The 27924-nt window shown below is 39.2% G+C and overlaps 1 protein-coding gene across 1 annotated transcript in view; it reads left to right on the forward strand.

Moving 5' to 3' along the window:
* Window positions 1-24638: 24638 nt before the first annotated feature.
* Window positions 24639-27924, forward strand: part of PRR16 (proline rich 16) — a 109616-nt gene continuing 106330 nt past the window's right edge. The window contains exon 1 of the mRNA XM_050913568.1: window positions 24639-24800. Within this exon, the coding sequence (XP_050769525.1) occupies window positions 24639-24800 (162 nt within the window). The remainder of the gene's footprint in view (window positions 24801-27924) is intronic.

Genomic DNA, 27924 nt, shown 5'->3' on the forward strand with positions numbered 1-27924 from the left:
AATGTCATTTTGTTTCACAAATAAGAGGATAAAGCAATTAGATATATTTAAAATTAGGATTGTTTAGTCAGTACAGTCAGTGAATTGGCTAATGGGGATGCCAAGGAAAACATTTTACAACATTAAAACCTAAGCAATAGAATTTTTATTATTGCAAAAAAATCTTCTCAAACCTCTGAATTAGATATTGGTCAGTGTTTGTGGTATCTGAAACACTGCCTGCCTCTGAAGATTGCACCAGAGAGGACTGTAGACAATTCCTGGCAAATCCTCTCACACTTGAGGAGCAGTAGGAACCATTCTCAGTACAGAGCAAGACATTTTGCTCATCCTGCAAAATCAGGGAATGCAAGTATATATTCCTGATTCCCTTTTATTGGCCAATTATTTGTTAAATACTTGCATATATACAAAGAGCCTACCTAAAGCAGAATATAAAAAAAAATTCCTTTTCATCATGTAATCTGGCAATACTGGACTTAAATGTGCTGTGACATGCGTGAGGACTTCTGGCAAAACTAAAGTTCTAGGCAGCTTGTGCTGTGCGACCTCCTCTTCCCCTTTGGATTAAGTAATCTGTTAAAAAAAATTGCATAATTTAATTTTATGCCTACAGAGTGTACTCCAGAAATGTTATACACTCAAGTAGTTAATGTAACTTTCTTAGGGAGACTACTCCAATTCTGAATACCTTGCTATTCAGCAACTATGCCCTTTACCAGTTTGTGTTTTCCAGAGGTAATCTTCCAGTGTTTTCAGTTTTTCAAGTTTATCCTAGCATATTCTGAACACTCTCCTAATATGATTGAAATGATTGTTTACTCCTAAAAGGTTCGCTGTCAAATCCCGGAACCTGGAAGTTGATTTTTTTGTTCGTTTGTTTAACAACTCCCATGACCAATGATACCAATGTACGTGCCTTTCACATGCACCTTAATATAATATCTGAGAGATATTATAATGTGCTTTGGAAAACCTCAGTGAATTCTAGACATTTTTCTGGAAACCAAACAGGAGTATGTTTACCTGTCAAATGTCATTGCAACTCACTGAGTCTTGGATTATGAAAGGATGAAGCTGGTTATCATGTCGTGTAATTCTATGCAGAGCAGCAAGCTTTTCAAATTCAACGTTTTCTTACTATGACTAAAGACAAACTGTTACTTCATATCTGCACATTCCCCTCTGTTAGACTTACAGGTGAAACTATTTCTCCTTTCTTGCCCTGTAGACAGCCTCCAAGAAGGCAAATAAAAGCTTTGATATGCAAGAATTGCAATCCCTTCAAATGTACTCAGACTTTTTCCCAAATAACCTTATAGCCGTATCTTGTCTAAGTCTACCATACTATGAGATACATTACATTATCCCCAGAATAGACATTCACTCAAAGTCTGTCATCTCCTGATTTAAAAAAGACAATTAATTCCATATAGTTTCATGGACCAAATCATATTTTACTTAAAAGAAGACCTTCTTTTTTGGAGTAACTATTAATAAGTACAATTTTTATGTTTTCACAATCTGGATCTCGTGATAAAATGAAAAAAAAATCTAGTCAATAAAGTAATAATCTGATTGATAAGGAATCTCTATCTTCTTAATTCCCTCAAACACATCACTTTAAGTGGTGATCATTTGATATGCAGAGCAGAAGAATTATGTTTAACTGCCAGAAAAATCTTTTTTGCTTCTCACAGCGTGATTTAAAAGACTTCTGTACTAGGAGCAGAAGGCACAGATAATTCTCAAAATACTTCAAAACTGTTCTTTCTGTGGAGTATGCCTGTGCTTGATCCCGAGGCCTAGGCAAGGTTGGTTTACATACATTTTGAAAAGCGTAGCAATGGGGTTGTGTCCTGTCATGAAAAAAGGGCTTTGTGTCCAGCGAATGTCCTAGAAACACAGGCTTCCAGAATGCAGCTGAAGCTCACAGGGCAGGGACCAGCAGTGCAGGTCTGTGCCCTGGACCAGGATTCTGCATTGTGCACTTCCTTCCTCCCTTGCAGCCTGGAAGGGACATTAATAACATGTGGTGAGTGCAGCAGGTTGTGAGCACTCACGTGGTCTGCTGTGCAGATGCTGTAAATCTCTGACTCTGTTTTTGTGTGAGGTTCACAAAACTGGAGGCTTACTCAAAATCTGACTCGAAATGTTTAAAAGGAAAAATTAGCTTTCTGGCCCCAAGTCTGGCTCCAGTGCAGTGGCCTGTACTATAAGCTAGTGCAAAGCAGGTGCCTGGAGTATACACTTGCAGCATATTGACTCCTGCAACGTTAAACATGATGTGTGAAGGGATGGAGGTAAACTTACTCGATTACAACTGTTTAGATGCCTGCTTGATATAGCAGTTGACAATAAAGTGGATTTCCTGTGACGTGGATCCCTGTGACTTCTGCCAGAGATTAAATGAAACAAATTAGTTCTACCGAATATTACATGCTAAAGTAAGTAAACCACGGTAATTCTATTGCTAACTGATATATTTGTAAGGACAGCTGGCTTTCTGTGTCTCTGATTCCCTGGTTTCTTGTGTTCAGACCTGTTGGGTCTGGGATAAATACCCACTGTGCTATCATAAATACAACATTTGCACAGAAATACTTAAATTAAGGCAGAATATATTCAGAATACTTTAGAAATAGGGATCCTGAGCAATCCATCTTTGTGCTGAAAGATTTCTCTCTTGTGTCTTGGAGGGTGAGAACTTTGATAATGTCACTACATGTTTTCACCCACAGGACATAGCACAGTGTGTTCCCAATCCTGACTCATATCTGTGTGGTTGAACTGGAACTATTTGTCACTAAAAGCTGAGATATTATGTCTTTGCTTTTCTTTGAGTATCTCACTGCCATGTGAAGACAAATTGCATGTCTGACCTGAGGGAAACTATCACAATGCCTTTCATCATCTCTTTATCAGCCTTCTCTCATGGATGATTTGACTATCCCTAAAATCATGTATTTTAGGGCAAGTCCGGGGACTCCTCTGCCCTAGATGGTCAATTACTAACCATTTGGCAGTGGCTTCATATAGTATTAGGAAAATAGTGATAACATGTTTTTTCTCTAAAATGTGATCCAGTGTTGTTCCTGTCAAAAATATTATTTTCAACTAAGTCAGCATTTTCCACCAGAAAAAAAGCATTCACAGGAGATCTTCTGATGTTTTCTGGAAGACAGTGCCAGATGCTTTCTCTAATAGAGTATTGCAGTTTACATAAAACCTTCATCAGCCTATTGGTAGGGATAACATCTTTACCCTGTAACTGTTTGTTAGTTTTATCCAATCCGTCAAAGAAACATTTGTATGCTACATGGTGCTGCTTGCAATAACTCAATCATATAACTGAAATATATCATCAAAGTGATGAAAACAGGTGCTGGATCTGATTCATAACCCTGATAAATCTTTTTTTAAACGTTGCAGAGCTGTAATATTTCATATTTCCATAGCACTTTCCATGCTGTGGGCTGTGAAGGCTGAAATTTCCTATGCAGGAAGACAGAAAACACAAGCTAAATGAAGAATCAGAGGTGAAGTTTTCTTTAAAGCAGTTTCCTTTTAGTTTGGAGAAGACTGGTTACTTCTTTGCCTATGTATAAAAAAAAAAAAATCACTGCATGATAGCCTAATTACCATTTTTATCACTTTTAAATGTAAAGTTTCACTAGTCTTGGTGGCAGTGGAGTCTGGATCATTACACGTGGAAAGGTACAATTTCCTGTAAAATATTGCTTGATTTGAAAAGTGTCTAGAAAGCAGTTTTTTTATATTCTTACATAAGGAAACAAAATCTGGTTTTATTTTACAGCTTTTTTCTGCTTTCTGTTAATATGTGGAAAGAAGTCAATCATCTCTGGAAGCTTAGAAAAAATGTTTTGAATTTCACTCTGCTCCAAACAGATTTATCTCTCTCCAGCATCTCCAGAAGATTTTATTCTGGGTAGCTGTAGCTGTCTGTCCAAAATATCTTTCTTCTAGATCTACCCGCTCCATTTTTTTTCTTGTTCTTTCTGGAAACAAAATAGTTAACAAAAACTATACACAAGCAAGAAGTAGTCTACTACCACATATGTACTATAAGGTCTTCATTCCTCTGCAGAATATTTATTTGACCTGAGATTAATTTGGTGCCTTGTCTATTATTTTACTAAGATGCTAAGTTGTTTTTTAGCTCACCACACATGATCATAATGAATTGAGCTTGTTCTGTTCCCACGCTCAGCCAGAAGTGACTTGCAGCTTATCATCCATTTTAGCAACAGGTGCCTAAGCGCTCTCTTAGAGGAGCAGAGCTTCCTGGCTAAAAGCCAGTAGAATATTCAGTATTCTACAACAAGAAAAAAAAAAAAAAGAAAAAAAAAGAGAATTCAGAGCCCATTTTGAAAAGATATAAAAATCCAGTCCCATGGCCTACCTCTGCAATTTCAACACTTCAATACTTTTTATTTTGCCAAAAAAACCCACCTCAAACACTATAAGCAAAAGTGTCCCACTGACCTTTTCCATTTTAAATGACTATTATTCTGCATTAAGATACATTTCCTAGTATATTTCAATGTATATTTCAACAAGTCTAATAGCATGCAATAATAAATGAACAGGATGTCTGATTACTGAGCCAACATGTATAATAACTTTAAAATATTATTTTGTATTTGAGGTGGACAGAATCTATCCACAGCTCTCTGTCAAAATTAGAAAAGTTTCTGTTTATTGATATTAGTTTATTATTCAGCTAGGCAGACATCTGGGGTGTTAGTATCACATCATTTTTCCACCTCTTTTTAACAACCCTGAATCTCAAAGACAGCATATTACACAAGGAGAAAGGACCAACATCCTTCAGATTAGTGAAGCCTCCTCTCTATTTAAGGGACCTGGCATTTATTGCACTGCTGAAGCTTACCTACCTTATGTGCAAAGACAGCATGCTAATATACTGTCTCTTAGGTCAGCAGCAAGTAAAAAGTATCAGACTTGGAAAGATTAAAATTTTCTCAGCCTAGTCAATATGTGCATATGATTCTGGGGCAATAGAAAACCCAGTTTATTCTCTAACTGTACAAACAATCCTTATTACTGCAATTATTCACTAATTCTACCAGACTACTTGCTGAGTAATCATTAGCGTCCTGCCGAAGATTCACAAGCTTGAAATGCACATTGAACTGAGTATAAATACTTCCTCAGAAAAGTTCATCTTTTTAACCAACCCTACTGCTTGGAACACTTGCAGCAACATGGGTAGATGTGTTAAGAAAAATAACGATGGCAGACAGATTATACAACCTGCTGACACATAAACAACCTTATTTTTCTTCCTCATTCTATAAATTCCCTAGTACTCAGGCTCAAGAATAAATGACCACTGATTTCCATTTGACATCATCTCTTCCCTAACAGACTGCTGCTGTTTGCCTTTTTCATACCCAGCAATTGAACAGGAGTTGTGTGTTTTCTAGTCCAAAGCAGAAATGGAGAAACAAATACTTCATTTGGAGTCACATAGATTCATTAAAGACAAAAAACGGGCATTCTCTTGAAAGCACAGCTGCTTTTGAGAACATGAGAATTCATACTTTATCCTGAAAATTGGTGGTGGTGGGTGGTTTTTGGTTTTTTTTTTAATGTCGTAAGTATTTTTCTCCTAAGCCTCTTCCTTTTAGCCTAGATTTAATCTTGCCAGTGCTCTCCATCGCTTAAATTCTAATATAAATCCTTGTCTCTCCAGGGGCTATAAAAATCAAAGTAACCTTCTAGCTTCAGAAAGATTTTTTAAATGGAATTTAGACTAAAGGGGAGAAGAAAGGAAGGAACACTACAACAGTCTCTCCTCAGCACAGAAGTGTTTAATTCTAAAGACTGTGCTGATGGGAAAAAAGCCATACTACAGATTTGATAAGTGTAATTTCTGTTTGAGCAAAGACATATGTAACTAAGACAGAGACAAGAGCTCTCTATTTCACTCCATCTGTGATTCAAACTCACTGCTGATTCTGAGGACTATGCAAAAAACCTTCACATTTTTTTAGTCAGTATCTATGGCAGACAGGATCATAAAAGCTTCAGTTTCTGATAAAAAAAGGATGGGAGGGAGACTGATGCTGATATTGGCTGTTCTTTTCCTAATTTAACTTTTTTCTGTTTCGCTTCAAGTGTGTGGATTTTACTAATGACAATGATACACATGGCTCCAGATTGTTGACTTTCGTATATTATTTTGTATTCTTACATTCAGGGAAAAATCAAATCAAAATATGGATTACAATAAGCATTTGCATGATACAGAAAACCTGCAAAACCTAAAGTTAGGGGGTAAAATTAAGCTATATAAAGTCCCAAAACATTAAATTCCCTACCATTGAGGCATAAGAGAAGCAACTTGTATCTGAGTGGGAATTTTCCGTCAATTTCTAGCCTGTCCCAAGAAAGCTTTCATGCTTTCTTTTTTTTTGCCATTTACAGGGAAGAAGGGAAAGTGTGTCTGGTAAGGAAGCATGGAGAATTTTATCCTTAGTGATAAGCAAGTCTTTGCTTTCTCCCAGCTCTCAATCTGCCTACCTGACTAATTGGTGTGACATTGAAGAGGTCTTAAGACAAACGGATTGTGAACCTACTTTGAAGATACTAAAATTGGAAGGGGAAAAGGAGACAGAATCTGCTTTTGATTTCTGGTACTAAAGGAAGAGTTCAAGAAAACAACAAAGAAATCCATGGCTTTGAATTCTCTTCAGTTGCAGTATTTCTTTATAATGAAACTTCCAATGGGAAGAAATTTCAGTTTTTCATTCATCTCTAGCATTCAAGTACTTACTGAGATTCTAAAAGATACTTACCTCTCTAACTTTCATTTCCTGCAATGTTAATGAGTTTTCTCAACGTATATGAGTATCTCTTGAGACATAAAATTGTTTTTAAAATATCTAAATATCTTTTAAAACTGGCCCAGTAATACATGTTACTGTGTATTATTCCTTGATGTTTAAAATGTTTTGAGGTACATCCATTATTTGGATGCCTGTTCATCAGTGTGATTAAACTTCCATATTATGTTCATAGTATGACATCTCTGAGGATCACAAAGCACTGTGAAAACAAAAATTTTGTATGGGATGCCGCTGACATGACAGCATGTTTGAAGGGATCAGTCTTGACAGAAGCCAGTAATAACGGTCTGGGAAGGTGGGAGCTGCAACTACTGAAAAATTAGCTAGTGAAAGGTATCCTCTCAGTCTGTGTAAGAGCAAGGAAAATATGTACGTCTTTTTCTTGTTCGTAAGTTGAGTCAAATAATATTCATATTCTAGAGTTACTTTAAAAGAGGAGGGAGAGCTATAATGGAAGGTGTAAATCTAAATGGGTCTGTCTGAAGAAGCTAGGCTCTGTGGCATGGCCAAATCAATGCTGATACTATGGAATGTTAGCTGAAACAGGAACATATGAGATGAAGCATTTGAACAAAGGTTAGTGAGCTTGTGGGGAAAGAAAATTATGTCTGGCAAGCTTTTAAAATTCTTTGCTAGGTGAGCTGCTGGCTGGTGAGGACCCCGAGTGCAGAGAGCCTGCAGGTCACAGCCTGGATTCAAACAGGGCTGAAAGGAGAAACCTGTCCTGGGGACATCAGCAGAAGTCACAGTAAATGACTTTCATTTGAATTCCAGAAAATTTTGCTGAGCATCACTACTGATGGTTGTTATGCCATGATGTTCCCACCAACCTTCCTTCCATAATGTGTTGGAAGGACTTCTGAGGAACACTGTTGGTAACTAAAGCTCCAAGTGGAAAGTCCCGTGGAGGAAAAGCCAAGGCAGTGGCTGTATGTTTTCCCTTTGTTCTGTGTGGTGCCACTGTGAGATAAGTAGCATACCTTAAACCAGATTTAGTAATTACAATTTACTGAGGATGAAATACACGGCAGAACACAAATTTGCAATTCTCCCCTTAAGAAAACACATATGTGTGTTCACACAGAGAGATGTGTGACTGGAGTTCAGGGTTGTTTTTTTTCTGGAACTGTTAAACTCTTCTGGAATTTAAAAACACTTGCTCTCTTCCTTCCACTCCCAGACCTTTCACTCCCTCTATGACTTTTGTGGTTGCAACAATGCCATTATGCTAGTTTCCAGTAAGTATGAAAAACTGTTCTAATTAAGTCATTTAAAACAACAGTTTGATTGCAAACATATGTGAAACAAAATGTGTTCTTAAATTAATTTTCCACTGCTCTTTTGTGCAAATTAGATGGCTTCAATCATTGTAAGTGTGATCTAGGAAAGCTGGAGTTGTTGGAACCCACTGTTTTGCGACAAAAGGATGCATTCCTTGTTTATTGAAATGTACGCGCTGGTAATAGGTGTTTACAAGGAATATATTCAGGTTGTTGAAGTTTAATTCAACTAACATAAACATTTTACATAATACTGCTTAAAATACTTTAACCTAAGGAAGTGGATAACCTGTGACTTTCAAATGTAAAAGTCCTTGCCTTGTTAATTCAGGAATTAAAAACATTTATTCAATTGGCATTTATGGCATGGCACAGCTATTTAAGTATTACTGTAAAGACCTACTAATGCTTTCAGTATTATTTTTTAATATGTTTTACATTTAACTGTTTAAATTTGAGATAATCTGTTTAAATCTGCTTAGTAAATATTTCATTTCTGTACGTACAGTGTTTGGTGATATAGCTGTCTGAAATCAAGATTCTAGACATAAAAAGCAAGGTTTTATCTAAACAAAAGCTTGTTTAAGTATGAAGTGGAAGCTCAGGAGTAGGTCTGCAAAAACGATTTAACCTCAGCATACCAGAAATTAACAGAAGGCTCCTAACTCTGCTGTAGAAACCGCCAGTTTGGGTTCCGTGTCCAAACTCCCTATTCAATATTTAGGGACAGGTAAGGATTTGTAAGGCTGGTCCTCAACAGTTCATTTGCTAAACTGGGAGGTATTTAGTCTTCACCTCTACTTCTTTCTATAAATTCAGTGATTTGCTCCAGGCTACACTTCTCTCAAATAGGAATTCAAAATCTGAACGCTTGGAAGAAAGGCGTACATGCAAGATGCTTATCCCACTTTCATTCACCCAGAGGTAGGAGAAGCATCTTTCATTGAAACTGTCTCTCTGTCTGAGGATACTTAAACCCAGTCTGTCCTTCTGCGGCAGGTGTTGGAAGCCAGGTCTTTCAATTTCCTGAGTGAATGATCCTTGTGCTGGGTTTTAAAAGAGTTTACAGCAGTTATGTTCTCAAATCCCTAGCTGAAATGGGTCTAATTTTGTGTGGTATAAACAGAACAGGCAGAGTTCCTTCTCTAAAATCAGTACAGTAATGAATGGAGGACATTAGTGACAGGAAAGAGGGAGCAATCTTATTTGCTATGTATTATTTGCTATGTATTCTCACTTTGAAGTGATCCACTTCCCTATCACTTGCAGCTCCAGAAATGGCAATACTTGCTTTCCCAAAGCTACTCTATCAAAGCTCATAACAGAGTCTTTTTCCGTCCTCTCCTCAGCACTCACATCAGAGCCTGCAGCATCCTCTTCTGCTTCAAGCCCCAAAGTGCCAAATCACCCTGACAGATCTCCATCGGAGGCCCCCAGGGCTTACCTGCAACCTTCCAGCTGCTGTTTGCAGAAACACAGAATGAGGATCCAGTACAGGCCTTCAGATCCTCCCATCTGGGTTGCAAGCACACCCCCTGGCTTCTGGCACTTACTGCCACTTTATCCTTGGCCACTGAGGTGAACTAAGCCAGCTTTTTAACCTGCATGTCCTTACTGGCTGTCCCCACAGTAACCAAATTCTATCTGCTTTTCCTGGCAAGAATTTAAAAAAACCTCAGACACCAGCTTTACCTGTTAAAAATCTGTCAGAGGGCAGACAACAAGGATATGTCTAAAAAGATAAGTACATCATCTTAAGAAGAGCTATATGTTCTTGCACTTGTTGAAAATAAGAATGTCTTTAGAAAGGTTGAGAACCACTAGTACTTAAAGTGTATCTTCCCTTCTGTCTTTTCATAATACACATCACTCTACTCAACGCACGTACACTGTATGTAATATGTTCACAAAATAACCTTTAATTTACCTGTTAACTAAATTTTCTTAGTTTTTGTGTCTTTAAATCCCAGGTATGGCTCAAACATACTTGCTTAAATCATTTGTGTGTAACTCAATGGCTAGGGCAATTGACTGTGTAAGAGATGAGACCTGTGTTCAAGTCCTGACTGGTTAAGAATAGTATTTCTAAGATTAGAAATGAGTGGTGGAGGCTTCTCTGCAAATAAATGCTTTTATCATCATGCATCTGTGATTCTCAGTCCTGGATTTTCTCTCTAGATAACAAATATAATTATTCTAAGTGTTCAAAGAGTTTTAACAGAAAAGACTGAAAGCACAGTATGATTTCCACACATTTCAAAGATCAGTGGTATGCAGGGTCCACCTGCACAACGGTATGTACAATTTGTTGTGCCATCCCTGTGTGGACAGGCACAAACTGCAGTTGGAAGGACTACTTTGGCAGCAGCAGTTCATCTCCAGTTGCTTTCTCTCCTGGAGACTATGGGTCTATCCCTCTGCCCAGTGATGCAACTCACGTCTTGTGACTGTTGTGCCTTGCCAGAGCATTGTTCGGCTTGCCCAAAACATCAACCAAATTAGGTACCATAACACTGTGACTGATAGATCTCTTACAGAAGAATAGGCCAACAAAGTTAAGAGGATGGTACAAGCTCTGCAGTCCTGAGAAAAAGAGAGCAAGGGAGATAAAATTATTTAATACTTGCTATTAATGGTTGCTTGTAAGAGAGCGGTAGTATGTGAACACCCATACCAGACTGCAGGCACTATCTAACTGACAATATTACAGTCATTAGTAGCACACAACAATAACTATTGGGGGAAAGGTTTCATGAAACCTGGAACAAGATGGCAGATGGGAACGAGCTACTAGAAGCAGAACATTTTCTTTGATTTGCAGCCTGTCTACAGCTTGTATCTATGAAAGGAGGAGACCAAGAACAGGCAGCCCTACTTTTTCTATCTATACCAGCCCATTACTGAGGATCTTTGCCATGTGCATGGATGTACAAAAAAGAAGTAAATGCTTGTATCAGGTTGACTGAGAAGTGTTGAATACATTGCACGTGCAGTGCATCACTGATTCCTCATGTGCAGTACACTTGACCTGTGTCCTCAGGGCATAAGGTCTACTGTCTGTTTGGCCCACAAATTTATCCATGAGAGATTTTGTGGCTTGAAATGGAAGAAAGCTTGAGGACCACTGCCACTAACATCCTTGACTAAGGAATTCTCTGCAAAGATGCAGATTCAAGTCTCTTCAGACATCAGTATCATATCAGAAATTTCCAGGTATGTCCAACAGTGGACTGTCTAATTAACTTTAACATTAGGAAGTCAGACAAACGTGCAACAACAGCTGTTCTCTGAAGACCTGTTGATAATCTAACAGCAGACCTGAAACTTGATCTGTGCATGACAGCCAACAGCTTATATGATGTACTTTAATATCTTAATGGGGTTTCATCTCTGTGGACTTTAAGGCAACTTTGCTCCATCAAGACAGATTCCAAAGACATTCCTGATCTCTTCTCATCTGAGTAACCTCTGACCTGGGTAGTGAGCAGAGCACAGGTCGGAAAACTATTCTGGTAATGGTTGCTTGTCCTCAGCTTTTATCTTTCTCCCTTGTGACAGAACAGACCTATGCAATGAAGCTGCTAAACATATGTCTAACTCCTCAGAAAAATGTGAAGAAACAAAAGTTTGAGCATTGTGACATCAACTCCAAGGTATATGACCTGTGGAAGGGAGACCAGAAGTCACTGTGAGTTGCAGGGGGGCTCTTCTGTGTTTCACAGAGAAAAAAACATATAACCATGCTCCCAGAAGAACAGCTTAGGGCTAACCAAAAGGAAATACTAAGGACAGGGCTGTATCCCATGAGAATAACCAACAGGAACTCCCATCTGCTGGACAACCACTCGAGAAGGTATGCCATTGTGTCTGTCTTTCCAAGAGCAATGCAGGACTATTAAGATTTAAAACATTGCCAGACATGGTGAGCTGTTGCACATTTTGGCTATGAGTGATCAGAGAATTCACTAAAGATGTTGAAGACCATAAAATCTTCCAGACTAAATTCAGATATACACCTTTTGCCTCATATGGAAATGTCCTAAGGAATCAGAGTAGGAAGGTGTGACATTGACCAGAAAAAAATTCAAGATTCATAAGGTCATAAGGAGGAGACAGCAGTATGATTTTATAGCCTGAAGGGTAGGGCAATGACCTGCTCCTCATTGTCAAAGGACTGCTCTGTATATTACTCAATATTTGATATAATACATTCACAGATTGCCAATAATTTTGATTTAAAGTATATGCTTTTATTCAATAAAGCTGTTAAAGATTATAGCTTAGTCATTGTGGTTGTATGAATTCAATTTTTAGTGTAGATTAAAATTTATACCTGTGATCAATCTTTTTTTTTTTTCTTGATGTGTTACCTCATCTCAACTGAAGATAATCTACAAAAAGTCTCAAAAAATGATTACAATATGGACACACACAACCTCAAGGTTTATTATTCTCCTTAAGGATTGAAAATCCCATCTGAATTAGAATGAAATCAAAAGGAACAAAAACATATAAATAAGACAATTTTGGGAGATGTCATAAGAGCTAAAAAAAAAGTGACTATATCTGATGCAAGAAAACTTTATACACTTACTGAGTAAACCTTTTCAGGTCTTGACTGTGGCAGGAGTATGTTACATGCCAGCTGGAATAAAACACGAGTACTTTGGACATCTTCCAAAGAATTACTTGCCAGGATATTGAAAGTTCCAAGTATCCCATCTTGCCACACAACTGAGCCAACACTTTTTCCCCTCAAGTCACCGTTTTGTTTCTAAGAGAAACAGAAGCGTAAGAATGAAAGTGAGTCTGGTCTTAGCCAAAAGTGAATGAGTAATGTCTATTTGTTTAGGTCCTCATATGGTTCCTATCTCTTAGTATTAAGAGTGTCAACCAAATATTTAAGAATACTGATTGGATTGACAGACTTTCCTCTCACTTTAGAGACTATTCCTCTCAACTTTTGAACCTATCAGAGTGTGGCAATAGTATCTGAAATGTTCGACAAATGACAAAAATACAGACTGTTTAGTTTCATACAGCTCCATTTCTTATTATAAAGTTTTAAGAATGAAGTAATTTTTAAAAGATGCTTCCTCCTTGCATGAATTTAAAAATGGCCAGCTCTTTAAAAGACAAGTTCGTCAAGCGCTGGATGGTTCACCCACTAATAGGGAATGTGAGTTGGGTTAGACCATCATGAGACAGGTTAGTTTTACCCTACTGATGATGTGTTTTTGCAAAACATTGAATTTTGCATAGCTTGCAAATTTTAATTACAACATTTCAGAAATTTCAACCACTGAAGCTAAGGGAAAAGAGATTAATAAGAATGTAAATATTCACTTCCACTCATTTCCACACTCAGACCTTTTGTCAGGTGCCACCCAAATGTGAGTTTGTTGACTCTCAAAGACCTGTATGTGCGAAAACTAGGAATCTAAATATCTGTTCTTAAGGATACTCAGAAGCCTCACTCCAGAAGGTGGAATTGGTATCATTAGGTGCCACCTTCCTGCTCAAGCCCTGCCTTCAAGTACAGCGCAGGTCCTGGGGCCAGCATACATGTAGCAATAGAGGACTATGTCCCTTCTTTTCTCTGGTGGCCTAAGACAGCCTTAGGCCTCACTGAGTGCTAGAGTTGATCCTCTTTGCCTGTCTCATGGCTTCTGTGTGATAAGGCCTATTCATAAGTCCAGAGGGCAGTTTTCAATAGATGGGGGGACTGAGGAGTTTTTGAGCTGCCTTGAAATTTAAGAAATATCAGTTTCCAATTTGTAAACGTCAGTTAAACAGGCATTCAGAGCTTGTGTGAGTTTGATCCTATAAATCAGAATTTCTTGCTAGGAGTGCAAAATCTGGGCTCTAATCCCTCCTCTGGTGTCTAATTGCCACAGGAACAAGGAGTAGTCCAATGGTTAAAACACAGTTATGATAGTAAATGTTTTAACAAGTACTAAGTAATAGCAATAGTAAACATAAGAACTTAAAACTCTGAATCTCATGGCTTATCATGTGTATCTTTTGTAAGATAAAAAGTAAACAGAAACTGAGTTATCAAGCCTTCTAATGCCTGATTTGGCAGCGCTGCAGAAAAACGAAGCTGAGTCACCTTACTCTAAATGATACAGAAGAGAGCCATGGCAGTTAATTCTGCACAGACCCTTTTTGTACCATGATTTGAGATTGTTGCCTTGTATCTGAATGTATATGAAGTCCTGTCAAAGGCAACACCAAATCAAAGAGATGGTTTTTTGTATTTATTTGTGATTGTTGTACAGCTTATACTCCTCTTTTACTCCTTAGCTTGGTGAGTGCAAAGACTTAGAATCTGTGATGTGCAAAAAACATTTCATCTATAATAAACTGCTGCACCACAACAACAGACCTTAAGCAATCAGAAAGTCTACCATCTTCAAAAGGCATCACATAAAAGCCGAGGTTTGATAAAAATTTCAACACTTTAGAATAAATGATGATTGGAGAGGATCCTGGAAATGGGAATGCTTTTTTCCCCAGTTCTTCAATAAAAGTCCACATTAATTACCTTCTTCCTGTTGCAAAAACAGAATTGAATGTCAAAAACCTTAAACATGGCAAAAGATACAAATTTCTGTTTCTCACTCTACTGACTGAAATTACATACATGAATTAACTCCCTTATGCAACCTGCACAACAGTAAAAGGACTTCTGTCTTGAGTTGGGGGAGCTCTGTGAGAACAGAGCACTATCTAAGTACACCCCTTCTATAAATCTGGAGAAAGGATGCTTCATCTGATGGACTTTGAGACCTCCGGTCACCCTTTGGCTCCTATACAAACAGGATTGAGCATATAAACCCAATCTTTTTAAAGGAATCTCCCCTTTGTACTTAGATTACTTGCTTTGTGCAGTAGCAAATGATTAAGAAACCACTAAATGTTTGGATCCCAAAATCACAAACACAAGTAATCAGTCCAGCAATTTCTGTAAAACTTGGATTTACATGTGAATTTAAAAGAAGGCATAATCACATGGAAATTTAGGAATGGGATTATAGATTCCAGTGTCTGTCAACGCAAGAAAACAACTCCCTTGAACTTCACAGAGAAAGAAGAGATGCTCTCAGTAGCAGGCTAAGGCAAGCCAAACTAGCTGTAAACTGGCTAAACTGTTGGCTTGATCATCCATTTTATCAGATTACACGGGTTTAAGGTTGTACTTGCTTTCAGTGCCTCTAGTTTAAGCAAATTCCAAAGTAGAAGGTCAGTGCTGTAAAATATTTATGGAAACTTTAATCAACACTTCACTCCAAACAATTTGCAAAATTGAGCAGAGTTTTAAGAAGTTTCTAGAATCCTTTGTAACTCTTCCTTTGTTGTTTGTTTGTTTGTTTGATTGTTTTTTAATTCAAATACTGTCAAGGTTGTTGAAGTCACAAATTTACAAAGGTAAATTATACTAAATGGGGCTTATTGTGTTTGTCAGGCACACTACTGATGCATTATTTTTCAAGTGCAGAAAAAAGAACGGAAATTATCAGAGACACACAAATAAACATGTTTGTATTAAGCCTTCTGATCTTTACCATTTTATCTCTAGATGAAATCTGAGTTGGTGTAAGAAACTTCAAAATGGTGCTAATTACACAAATAAGGTATCTTCAAATGTTAAGTGCTGAGAAATAGCAAGAGCCAAAGAAAATTTAGATTGTTCTTCCTTTACTAATCTCTGGATACCAGAGCAGCCTAGGTTTGCTGTTGCTATACAAAATAATGCATATTTTAAAGCAAGGGACAAAAAATAGGATTTTCTCCATCTTTCAGACTATAAATGATATGTGGGAATTTCTTTGCCTTCACTGTGCTAATGCTTTTTAAAGTTCTTTGCAGAGTAGAGTTATTCTATGTAAAATCTTCTAAAGCAAGAATATTTGATGCTAATTAAATTTAGCGTTTTTCCATGCTAAGCAAAAATATCAAGATAGGAGATTTATATGGCAATTCACTAAATATATTACTTGATACCTATACCAAAAGTAATTTAGGTATAGTTATTGGCTAAATAGAAGTAGTTAGAATGACTGTATGGGTTGAGACCTCAGTAACAGAAGCACACGTGTATTGGATAAGACATAAGTCCTTTTAGCCCAGTAACCTGTGTCTGGTATTGAATTACCACAGAACCAAATGACAGTAGCATAAAAACAGAGCACATCCAAGGGAAACTAAGATACAGAGTCTTCTTGTGATCTGATTTTCTTAGACAGGAATTATACCTTTCTGCTAAAAGATAAGATTGGACGTACTTGAAGAGGTGTCACAAAGCAATTTTACAGCTGTTTAGACCAAACTGTCTCACTTTTTAAAGGAGGCTTGTAGACTGTGGGTCAGGGCCTTCAGGTAATGTAAGTCAGGCATGTTAGTTATTAGTTTAATTATGGGGCCTTTTCTGAAAGTAGAAAGTAGAACTGGCCTGTTTTTCTCTCTACTTGTTACCTACAAGTGTTTAATGGCTTGGCTTGTCAAAAAAACAGCCTGTATTTGAATGGAAAAATTCAGTCTGATCTGGATTTTCTTCCTAAACTTTTGCAACATTATATCCTGTCTAAAAAAAAAAAAAAAAAACACCATAAAAAACAGTAAGGTAGAACTGCCTTTTGCTGTCACCTGAGCACTACTAATTTTCCCTGATGCTTGCTACAAAGATCAGAAACTATTTCACTGTTTTGAAAGAAAACAGATATTCAAGGTCATGAAAAAGTTAAAGCTCTATCACTGTGTTGGTTTTGTACCTTTCATCTGGGATTATAATCCAGAGTGCATAGGCTCTAGAGCTCCTTTTTCTGAATCAGTAGCTAAAAATGGACCGGTGGTAATTACCAAGGAAGTAAATGACATGCACTTGATTGTGAAGATTTCTGTTAGTAATAGTTCTTACCTAGGAAGAAGGGGACTTGTGAGTTTTCCCAGCACAGCTGCAGAGAATTGCAAATTCTCCGGAACAAATTCAAAGCTGAGGTAAGCAAGAACAGCCACTTTGTTTGAATGACTGGTGGATGAGACATTCGGATATCCACTGAAAATATTACTTCCTTGAAAATACCTGGCATCATTTCTCAAAGAAGCATTAGATAAAATGTACATACTGGTATGCGTCACTGTGCAACTGACATTTTAAAGACAGGTCATAGGTCCTGAGAGACTGCTAGAAATGACGTGACTGATTCCAGGTAAATTGATTGTGGGAATTTGCAAGGAGATTTTTTCATAGAAAATATTGTTTAAAATAAAAAAAGCATAGTGGAAAAGCATTAATGTCCAAATTAATAACAGATGACATTAACATGATATAATAATTAGTGAACACTGAATAATGGAAAGATTACATATTTTCAATTATAATTATCTGAATTTAGGAGTGGAATATGGGAATATTTTTCTATAGTTTGGAAGTCTGACTGGTGCCCCTGGGTGACCGGGTCTGTAACATTACGGGCCCAGTTCAGCGAGACATGGACAGAACCAGCGTGTACTCATGCCATCACTGGGAGAACAGTCAATACCTCAAGGGACTACTTGGCACTCACACAATCCAGTTGTATGTTCATCAGTGACTAATGGATCCTTCCCATTTATGTTTCTGGCTTCCTTCTCTTAGTTTGTACCATGGCTTTTAACATAATTTGAATCTGGGAAGTAGGGGAGGAAGCGGCAGAGATTCATTGTCTGTCAACAGATAATTCATCAATCTAAAATGAAAGCCTTGAATGTGTGACTGTTCACCTTTGCTTTACGGTGTATGACACAGAAAAAATAGTTTTTTAATTGCAGTAGCTGGAGTGGACTTTGAGATAAAGGCTGTATAAATCCACTGTAGGCCTGCAAGTTAAAGAATTGCATTTTTACCTTTGTATCCTTGCGACTGTATGCTAGTCCTTTTCCATGTCTGGGTTACTCATTTAATCTGGCATTTCTCTTGCTTGAACTATTCTGATTGAGGTGCTTTAGGAAAGAATCCAGACAGTGGTTTTCTTGTGTGCTCCAGATGTTTGCAATAACATACTACTGAAGTGAATGCCAGTGGTAAAGGGATATTCCTCCACAGGAAATACTTTGCACCTGACACCACCCAATAGCTCCTTAGGGAAAAAAAGGCACCAATTTGTTAGCTGACCATCAACCAGTAAACACAAAAGTAGTCTTGGTAAAATTAGATTAAGTATATAACTTCCAGTAACTGAGTTTGAAAAACAAGTATAAGAAATGACTAATATAAACTGTTGCTTTAGGATTACTGCAGAAACATATTCAGCCACCATTCTCCTTTCAGTCTTACCACTCGTTCGCTTTTCAGTATTGAACAGAAAAAAAGAAACTTTTGCTCTTTCCAAGCAATTATGCAGAATGTATTCAACAGAGAAAAAAATATATTTTATCCCCCATTATTCCTATACTTTAAAAACATTTTGATGGATAGTTGCAAGAGAGATGCAACAAGCATGGTATAATCATGTTTTTCCTTCCCTGGCCCATTTCCTATTTATTTTCTGTCATGTATAATATTCTATTGATTTGCATTAAGACAGCCATTTTTGTTAATTCTCTCCACCAAAAGAGTGGACATTGAACTGAGTGTTTTCTGTGACAGCAAATACATTTCCACATCTTTCAGGGATGTGTATGCATATAGTTCAGTTTTCTTATTCTCCCACATTAAATTAATAATTTTTTTTTTTTTGCTTGCCTATCCAGCGGGTCGTTGTCAACTCAAAGCATTGCACAGAGAATTATTTACACAATGGTAGAAGCCATTGTATAATATGAATGGACAAAGTTCACATAACCTGGTCAAAGTTCATAATACTGCATCACCTCTAGGTACTTGTATTCTGACTGAATTTGGTTTTATTATCCTGTCTTACTAAATCCATAGGCTGTACTCTGTTGAATTTTACACTGAAAACTGAATCTTTGTTGAATTAAAACAAGTGACAGATATAACTGATACTCATACTTTTTAGCAAGACGCTCCATTTCTTTATCTAGGTACTGAGGGACTAATTTGCAGAAAATAAATAATTTAAATTATTTCTCTTGTGTACTTGTCAGAGCTTTTGACATTTTTGGAGAAATATCACTAGTTAAAATTTGATAGAAAAAAGCCCACTGCAATTTTGTGCCTGGGGAATATCCCAGACAGGTGGTTCATTTGCTATGGTTGTTTTACAGCTCACCAAGGAAGCCTGATAGAACACAAGTGATTCAAAGAGGACATAGTTTCAGCAAGTTTATCTTCCAGTTAGGTAGTATTTCTTATTTCCCTGTGAAGCGGTAATAAATCTTGGGAGTTGGTATTCCAATACAGAGACATTATATAGATTTTTCTTTGAACTGTGTAAACTAATGTGACACTCCATCCTGAGCAGTTTGATGGAATTGAACATGAGTTATGCATGGGAGACATTTTATTCATATTTAATAGAGAAATTCTTGCATGTATTTTTTAAGTTAGGCCAAAATAACTAAGTAATTTCTTTCCACAACATCACCTAACAAAGGATTTGCCAGATAAGAAAAGTAACTTTTATTGCCACCCTGATTATACACATTACAAACAACATGCAATGAAAATAGGTTTGGATTCCATAAAATTCTGCTCTACTTTTACTTCTGAAGGAGAATAACATACTTCAAGCTGTCTGTTCAGTTTCTTAAAAACTTAGCTCCATACTTAGAGTTCTGCTCTACAAATAATCATCAGCCCTGTACCATCTTTACCGGTATGTAAATCCTTATCAGAAGTATGTGTGGATTGTGCACTTGACTGAAAGCACGATATGACTAGTTTCATACTATACATATGGTATGTCCGATTTTAAATCGATATCAAGATGAAAAAGGTTGGAGAAGTAAGACAAGAACTTGGTGCAAAGGGTGACTTTGCCTTAATCCTGACTTCCATTATGTTTGCTAGTTACTATTTGGAAACAAGCCAACTTAATTCAGAAGTATGTAATTTATTTTGTGAGATCCTGAGTTTCTTTTTAAGGGAATAACTTGTTGTTTTTAAAGAAGTGAAATAACATAATGGCATTTAATTATACCATACTTCAGAAAGTGCTTTTAATTTTTTCCTTTAACTGAAGAGTCTTTCAGCCTCTATCCAAACGAGCTACAACTCTACAGTTTGGAGCGTAAGCAGCCACTGTGACTTCCTCAGCATAATTGTCAAAGAATTGTTTAAGAACTAAGAACACCGTATTCAGTTAAATATGGGAGCATTTTGGAAAGGGATTAGCCCACTATTCTTTTAGGATAGGAAAGATAAAAGATGAAAACCTGTGTTTAACAAGTACCTGGAATGTAAATTAGTAGCATTATACTATAGCTTAACCCATTGTTTTAATTTAACTTATGATTAACTTTGAAGATTTCAATGAATATTTTAATTAGCATGTGTCCAATATGCAAGCCTGTGGCAATTGAATTAGGCTTTCTTCCACAATTTCATTTGGGATGAAAAAGACAGGTTTACTGTTTCAGTGGTTCCCTATCTTGTATGTGGCGTATTTCCTGTAGGGATAAATTCAAAAGAAGGATAGAAAATAAATTAAGGTTTTATTTTATCATTCCCAAAATTAGTTAGTTCAGCTAGGTATCTTTTTGCTTTGTAAATTCTTTAATTTTGTTTGGAAAGTTTGAAAATGTTTAAAATAAATCAGAACATTGAGATTAAAAATGTTTTGTTTGACCTAGAAGACTTTGTTCAACTTTTACCTTTGATAAATAGCACAAATCCCAAACAAAATACCTTCAACAGGCAACAGCAAATTAATTTTTAATTAATCTATTTGAAATAGTAATGACTTGGGGAAAGCGGGATGTAGTTGTACACATATAATTTGTAAAGTGCTCATTTGGTTTCTAGTCTCATAAAACAATAAGTATGAAAGTTTTATGGTACTGTATCAGCCCCTCCCAAGTAGGTAAGCATTTGGGGGTTTTTATATTATTTTGGTTTTTTTAATAAGAGAGAAGTGACTAAATTTAAAAGTAATTACATTTCTGTGTTTCTGATATGACTAGTCTGGCTGATTCTCATGAAAAATTATTTCTGTGATTCATGTACATTTTATGATTACTCATGATTTCCTGCATACTTTCCAACTCTCTTTGTGACTCGACACATAAAATAAATAGCATAAATAAAACAGCATGATAAAATCACTGCTTTGTGTGTGTGTTCAGTTCATTCTATTTGTAACGCTGGGCTGAGATATACGATATTTTTTTCCAAAAGGAAAGGTGCCATCTACTGAATCACCAAAACAAAATTTTGCAGCATCTTGAGAGATTTTCCTGAGAGATGTCCTTTCCAATTACTGATCAGGCCAAGCCTTACTCAACTTGTGAGCTTTAATGAGATCACAGCTGGCAATGGTATGGTTGAGTGCCACGTTACTTCACTAAGTATTCATTTAATGTGTGCTTTGTTTTTGTTTGGGTGCATTTTTCTGGATTAAAAAGTGTTAGTGGAAAATCAGTGAACTGCACGTTGAAGGTCTTAAGCTTTTACTTCCAAAATAACTTTCTCCCACAAGATTTCTGGGGAGACTTCTTGTGCATCCTCTGCATCTTCTTAACGGCCTACAGAGGTCAGACTTCCAGTAAGGAGTTACTCCTCTTTTCCCTGATTAGCCACTTCAGGTTTGGTGAAGGTACAGACAGAAAGACTTCAAAAAGAATAAACTGATAACACACTGATAAATAACATTTACTTGCAGAGACAGGAGCAAAAGAAACAGAACAACTAGGAGATAACTTTGCTATGGGATACTACCTGTTAGTTAACTGAGACGTGGTTTAGCAAGGTATAGCCCATTTTTTAAAGGCATAATATTGCTTTCAAGACCAATAGGACAGTGAACTTTATTCAGGACCTAGAAGAGCTGTCAGTTTTTTTCAGGGGTAAGCAGTAAATACTTGGATAAATACAAAATATCATGATTTTGTATGCCACTATATGATCCTGCACAGCTCTTAGAAGAATGTCACTACAAAAGTGGAGGGATTGGTGAAGTGGACACGATTCGTACCTTCAAAAGTTTGGGAAGTCTCCAAACGTGGTCACAGGATTAAGGAAATTGGATAACCACAGGATTATGGGTAAAGTTTTGTCATGAATTAAAACTAACTCATGAGACAGAACAGGAATCAATTTTCCCTTCTTGAAGTAAAAATATTTAGCAGTGAGAGGTGCCAAGGCTTTATACAGAGACAATAAAAATTAAGCAACTATGTAGGAAAAATATGTCTAATCATGAATGCTCAATTAGGCTGGACGAAATTTAGAGGGTCTGTAGCAAATCTGGTAGTAATTTTGTGACAACGTTGATGATTTCTACAGAAATGTAGTAGAAACTGCCCCTTACCTATGTAAGCCACGTTAGGTACAGGTATGTACAGTATACTGTTATACAGTATCCTTAACTTCTGTCAGAAAATAGACTTTTTTCTCTAATTATAAACTAGATATGTGCTGGCTTCTGCATGGATAATTTCACTGATAGCTTTTCAAAAATGTTTTCTTTTTCTGTTCATACAATGCCTTTGAGGAATAGTATTCAAACATATTAAAACTTACTCAACAACTTGTAGGTTGCTTTCTTCCTAATTTAGTGGTGACTGCAGTTTGGAAATTCAGACTATATTACTTAGTTAGCTTCAAAAATCATATGATGTTGTTGCTCATACAGAAACAGTTAAGCAAAAATAACCAGCAGGAATGCTTTTAAAAGTCAGTGTTGGAAGAGCTTTTGCTTTGGTGAGATGAAAAAAAATCTACCATGAGACTTGAGGAAAGTCAAGAGGAAAGACATGGGCTCTTCTTGAACATGGTCTCCCTGAAATTGTTTAAAAGGTCTGTGAGACACTTAGGGGAAAAAAAAAATACAATATATGCCCTCTAACAAATGATTTCAGCCAAACACCGCAGGTTTTATAGTGGTAAAAAGTGGAGAGATAATGACACCTAACCCAAGACAGTACGAGGTGCTGTCAGGCCCTGTCTATTCATATCGCAGTCCCCCACCCTTCCCAGAGACAAACTGTTCATCACCAAGTGAGATTTTTACCATGCGCAGACACACCGCTCTGGGCAAGGTTTCTGCTTTTCCCCTCCTGCTTTAGCTAGGTTAAAACATCTCAGGCTGCCAAAACTCTCAGAAGCATTTACAGCATCAAAGTCAGTTGCAACCATGCGGGGCGATCCTCGAAGCGGGGCTTGGCTGCATGCCCTCTTCTTGCTGTTCGTAGCTAGTGGGAGGTAGAAATACCTAAACTCCTTTTACCTGAACGTGCCACCTTTTTGCAGTAAGATGAAAAGCCACCAGAGGTGAGTGATATGTAGCAATCTCTTCCTTTTGCCCCACAGATCAATCTCTGAATAGCAGCGGGGAGAGTGTGTGTTCAAAAGCAGCACTGGCCTCTACTTCAGAGAAAGAGCCAGGTAGCATATTTGTAAAAGCTATTCTGGCTCATGTGCATTATTTCTGCCTGATGAGATGCACAACCTTTACTTCCCAACTAGAATAAGGGTCTACTGATCACTCTGTGTTTGCAGGGCAGTATATAGTGGTGGGCAGAGACGTGCTTTTTACCAATTCAGTGGCATTTACAAAACACCGTCCTTCCTATAGCCTCCGTACAGCAGCGAAGTCCAAAACGAGCATGGTGCACCCCAGAGGAGCCAGAACAGCTACTCTACAGTGCAGAGGTGTGCGAGTATCAGCTCCCAATTATGACTTTTTTTCACCAGAAACAGGCACTGTTGTCTCCTTCGACAGGAATTGTGCAATGAGCCAGCCACTAAAACTGTTTCCTTTTTTGGGGGGCTGTTTTGGCAGGTAAACATTTTTTCTCCGGCAGAGCTGGTGCAACCAGCCCCCGTGCCCGGGGACCACCGGGGGGGCTCCGGGGTGACACAGCGCCGCGCACTCGCCCCCGCGGGCTGTCGGGCAGGGACGAGCCGGGGCGAGCGCCTCTTCCGGCGGAGTCGCCCTGCCTCCCCCGCCCCCCGGCGAGCGCGGGCGGGGGCGATGCCGCGGGCGGCGGGCGCGCCTCCCCCGGCCCCCTCTCCCCGGCCGGTGCCGGAGCCGGAGCCGGAGCCGGAGCGGGAGCCGGGGCCGGAGCGGGCGGCGGCGCGGGCGGGGCGAGGCGCAGGCGCGGCGCACGGCGGGCTGCAGCCGGGCCCCCGCGCCGCTCCCGGGAGCCGATGGCAGCTGCACAGCGCGGCCGCCCGGCGGAGCGCGGCGCGGCTCGGCGCCCCCGGCGCGGGATGCGCGGGCGGGCAGGCGGCGGCGGCGGCGGCGGCAGCGGCTGCGGCAGCTCCGGGAACCGGAGGGACGGGGCCGGGCGGCCGGCGGCCGCCGCGCTCGCCTGACCTGCGTGCCCCCCTGGCCGCGCCGGGCTGCCCCGAAGGATGTCCGCCCAGTCCAAGGGGACCGCATCGTCCTCCTCCTTGCCGTCCGAGGGGCCGCCGGCAGCCTCCAAAGCCAAGGTGAAGGAGCAGATCAAGATCATCGTGGACGATTTGGAATTAGTCCTGGGGGACCTGAAAGACGTGGCCAAGGAACTTAAGGAGGTGAGAAGCGGAGGGCTGCGCGGGCGGACACCCGGCCGGCCCACTGCGGGGGGCGAGCACCCCTCGCCCGTGGGCCGGGGGTCCTGCTCCCCCCGGGGCTCCGCTGCCGCCCCCAGGCTCCTTTCACCACTTCTTCACCGCGGGTCGAGCAACTGGTGTGCAGGCTGGGCACGGGGTGGCCCCCGGCCGTGCCCCGGGGCGGGCGGCTGTGCCTCGCTGCGGCGCCTGGCGATCCGGACCGGGACGGGGCGGCGCGGCCGGAGCCCCGTGTCCCGGGTGCGGTGCGTCCCTGGGGCAGGTCGTGCTCCCCCCGGCTGCGAGGCGCCTCTTCCCGGGGACTTCCCACCTCGGCGCGCCCCTCGGAGTTTTTTTTTCCCGGAAGGCTGGACGTGCCTCTCCTGCGAGGTCCCCGCTGGGCGAGGAGGGTGTTTGGGGGAGCTGCGGGACCCGCAGCCCTGCCCGATCCCGGGCTGCGGCCGGGCCGGCATCCCGACGGTGGGAGAGGCGTCAGGAGCGGTTCTGCTCCCGCTCCAGCGGGTTTAACTTTTCGGCTGCACGGTGCAGCCTCATATGCACCCCCAGGCAGCAGCCCGGCTCGGATCTCTCGGCCAGTGAGGGCTGCGGGGTCCCAGACCCCCCGCACCCGCCGCCCTGGGCGAAGGGCCCCCTGCCCGGCTCGGCAGTACCGGCGAGGTGAAGTCTGCTTCTGGCTTTGCAGGCTGCTTCACCGGGAGCTGAGCGCCCTGTTTATCTTGCCTATCTGGCGAGATTGCCTTTGCAATCTTCCTTTTGCCGGTGGCGAGTGTCATCTCCCCTAGGCTAATCTGCAGGCAGACTGCGATTACCGCGGGCATGTTCATAAGCAGGAAAATGCTGTAGCTGAAGGAAGAAAATTTGGCTGTCCTTTTGGAGATTTCCACATTATCTTGATATTGCTACACAACTGGTCGACAGATGGTTGGATTATGCACCGAAATTCAAGTCCAGAATCTCTGTGCCTTGCTTTATAATCCTGTATTTGACGTTTGTAACAGGCTGTGGTTTTTTGCTATCAAATATTAGTTTTCTTTTTTAACAACATTGTCAACAAGTTTCATTCAACAGACTTTTGCCATCTGAGGCAGTCTGAAATTCACCCACTGCTTCATATAATGTTGAAAGATGTATAAACACAGGGCTCACTAATCACAGCTGTTATACTTCTTTCTCACCCACAATTCCAGATTTATCCTTTTTTGAAAATATATCTGTAATTTCTCTTTTCCTTAATGTGCTGGTGTCTGTGCTTTGTAATTTTTTGAGGTATTTTGAAGTGGAAATAAACGTTGTTTGTAGGGCAGTTATTTCAATGTTTTAAAGACTGATAGAGCAAACTGGCTTCTGTTGCTGCAGAAGCACATTTTCAGGACCTGGAGAGGATGTACTGTGCTCTGTCCCATGAATGTAAATCATTCTGTGCACATAATCAGTCCTAGCTTTCCTCTAGTAAGCAAACAAGATCACTGTAGGTGGAGGTCGTATGTCATCATTACTGTGGCATGTTTCATCTAAGCAAACTTGTCTTTTCTGGTTGACTGCATCTGTGAAAGAGAACTGGATTTACCTCTGCTTCATGGGGATATGGCTTGTGTGGAACTCCTTTTCCCAAGTAGAGTGAAATGTAAAAGGGAAGTTGTAGAGAAATGGTGCTGTAACTCTGTTAAGCACTACGTACCTGTTGAAGGGAGGAAGGATGGCCAAGAGCATCTGTTTTGGGAAAATAAAAGTATTTTTATAAAAGGAATAGTTAAATCTTGTTCATAACCACACATGAGCTTTTGAGGAATGCTTTTCTCTAAATATGTTTTACAAAGATGATAGCTGTGATACTCTGACAAACAAGGGTTGCACATGCAATTATCTGCTTGCTTGCAGTATTATCATTATGTGTTAAATACACTTTGTATGTCATTTATTTTGAAAAGTCTGCAGAAGTTTGCCAGCTGAGTACCTCCAATTTTCTGCCTTTTGTACTATGGCTAAGTCTGTACAAGATCTCTTGATGCATCTGAAGCGTATACCTTTCTATGTGAAAGTGAGTAAATTGATGATATTATAACCTAATAATCAGTCTTCTTCATAGGTCATTTGTAGGTGTTACAAAGCATTGACAGATCTTTCATTAAAGCATATAGGAAGTTGGTCTATAGTCAGTTTTGGTGTATTACACACAGAAGTACACCTGTGCTTCATTTGTGGTTCCTTACTGTAGGACCATGCAAAGTGATAAACTAGAGGAGGTAAGTTCGTCCTTTCCATTTTCACTACAAATTATGTTCTTCTGGAAATGTTTTGGCTTTTTTCACTTTTTTTTCCATTGGGTGTTTGCTGCAGTCCAACCTTGCTACAACCTTTTCTGTTGTTCATTCCTTTTTTTTTTTTTTTTTTTTAAATTAGGAATATAGTATTCTGAAAACAGCCTTTCATTCTTTTTATTACTGTTATCTTAAAAAAGACTTCAGTTCTGCTACAGTGGTAGGGCATGAGGGCTTTTTTCGTGCAGTTACAGTAGTATTTCATTATGATATTGAAAATATGGCATTTGTAGAACACTTTTTTTTTTCCTATTTATGTCTACCTCTTTGTTACCCTTAAATATAAATTATTTAATTATTTATTAGATTATACTTAATGTAGCACTTTAGGTGTTGGGATAAACTGGATGTCCTCTCCTAGTGTCTTTCAGTCTTCTTTTGTAAGATTTTATATTCAAAGTAGTGTCAAATTGAAAGATAGTTTCATTGCTTCAAAGTGAGCTGTTCTGTAACAGTAAGGACTATGGCTGTTCAGGACTTGTATGTCTTGTTACATTTAGCTTGTTACAGTTTACTTACATTAATGTATTTGCATCTGCCCTTTGTTCCAAAGCTTTTTCCAATTGATGCTTTAACATTTTTTGTATTTAAAAGAGGGGAGGAGAGGAGTGGGGAGAGGATAGGGTGTTAAATCCAGATGCACAAACCATGAAGCTTATAAATTTTCTGTAAAACACATGACTAAATCACGTGGATTAAAACAAGTACATGTTAGGAGTTATTGTGTCTCAGAAGTGGAACATCTGTATCTTTTTTTTGTCCCTTATTTG

This window comes from Gymnogyps californianus, chromosome Z (assembly GCF_018139145.2).
Source record: "Gymnogyps californianus isolate 813 chromosome Z, ASM1813914v2, whole genome shotgun sequence".
Classification (NCBI taxonomy): domain Eukaryota; kingdom Metazoa; phylum Chordata; class Aves; order Accipitriformes; family Cathartidae; genus Gymnogyps; species Gymnogyps californianus.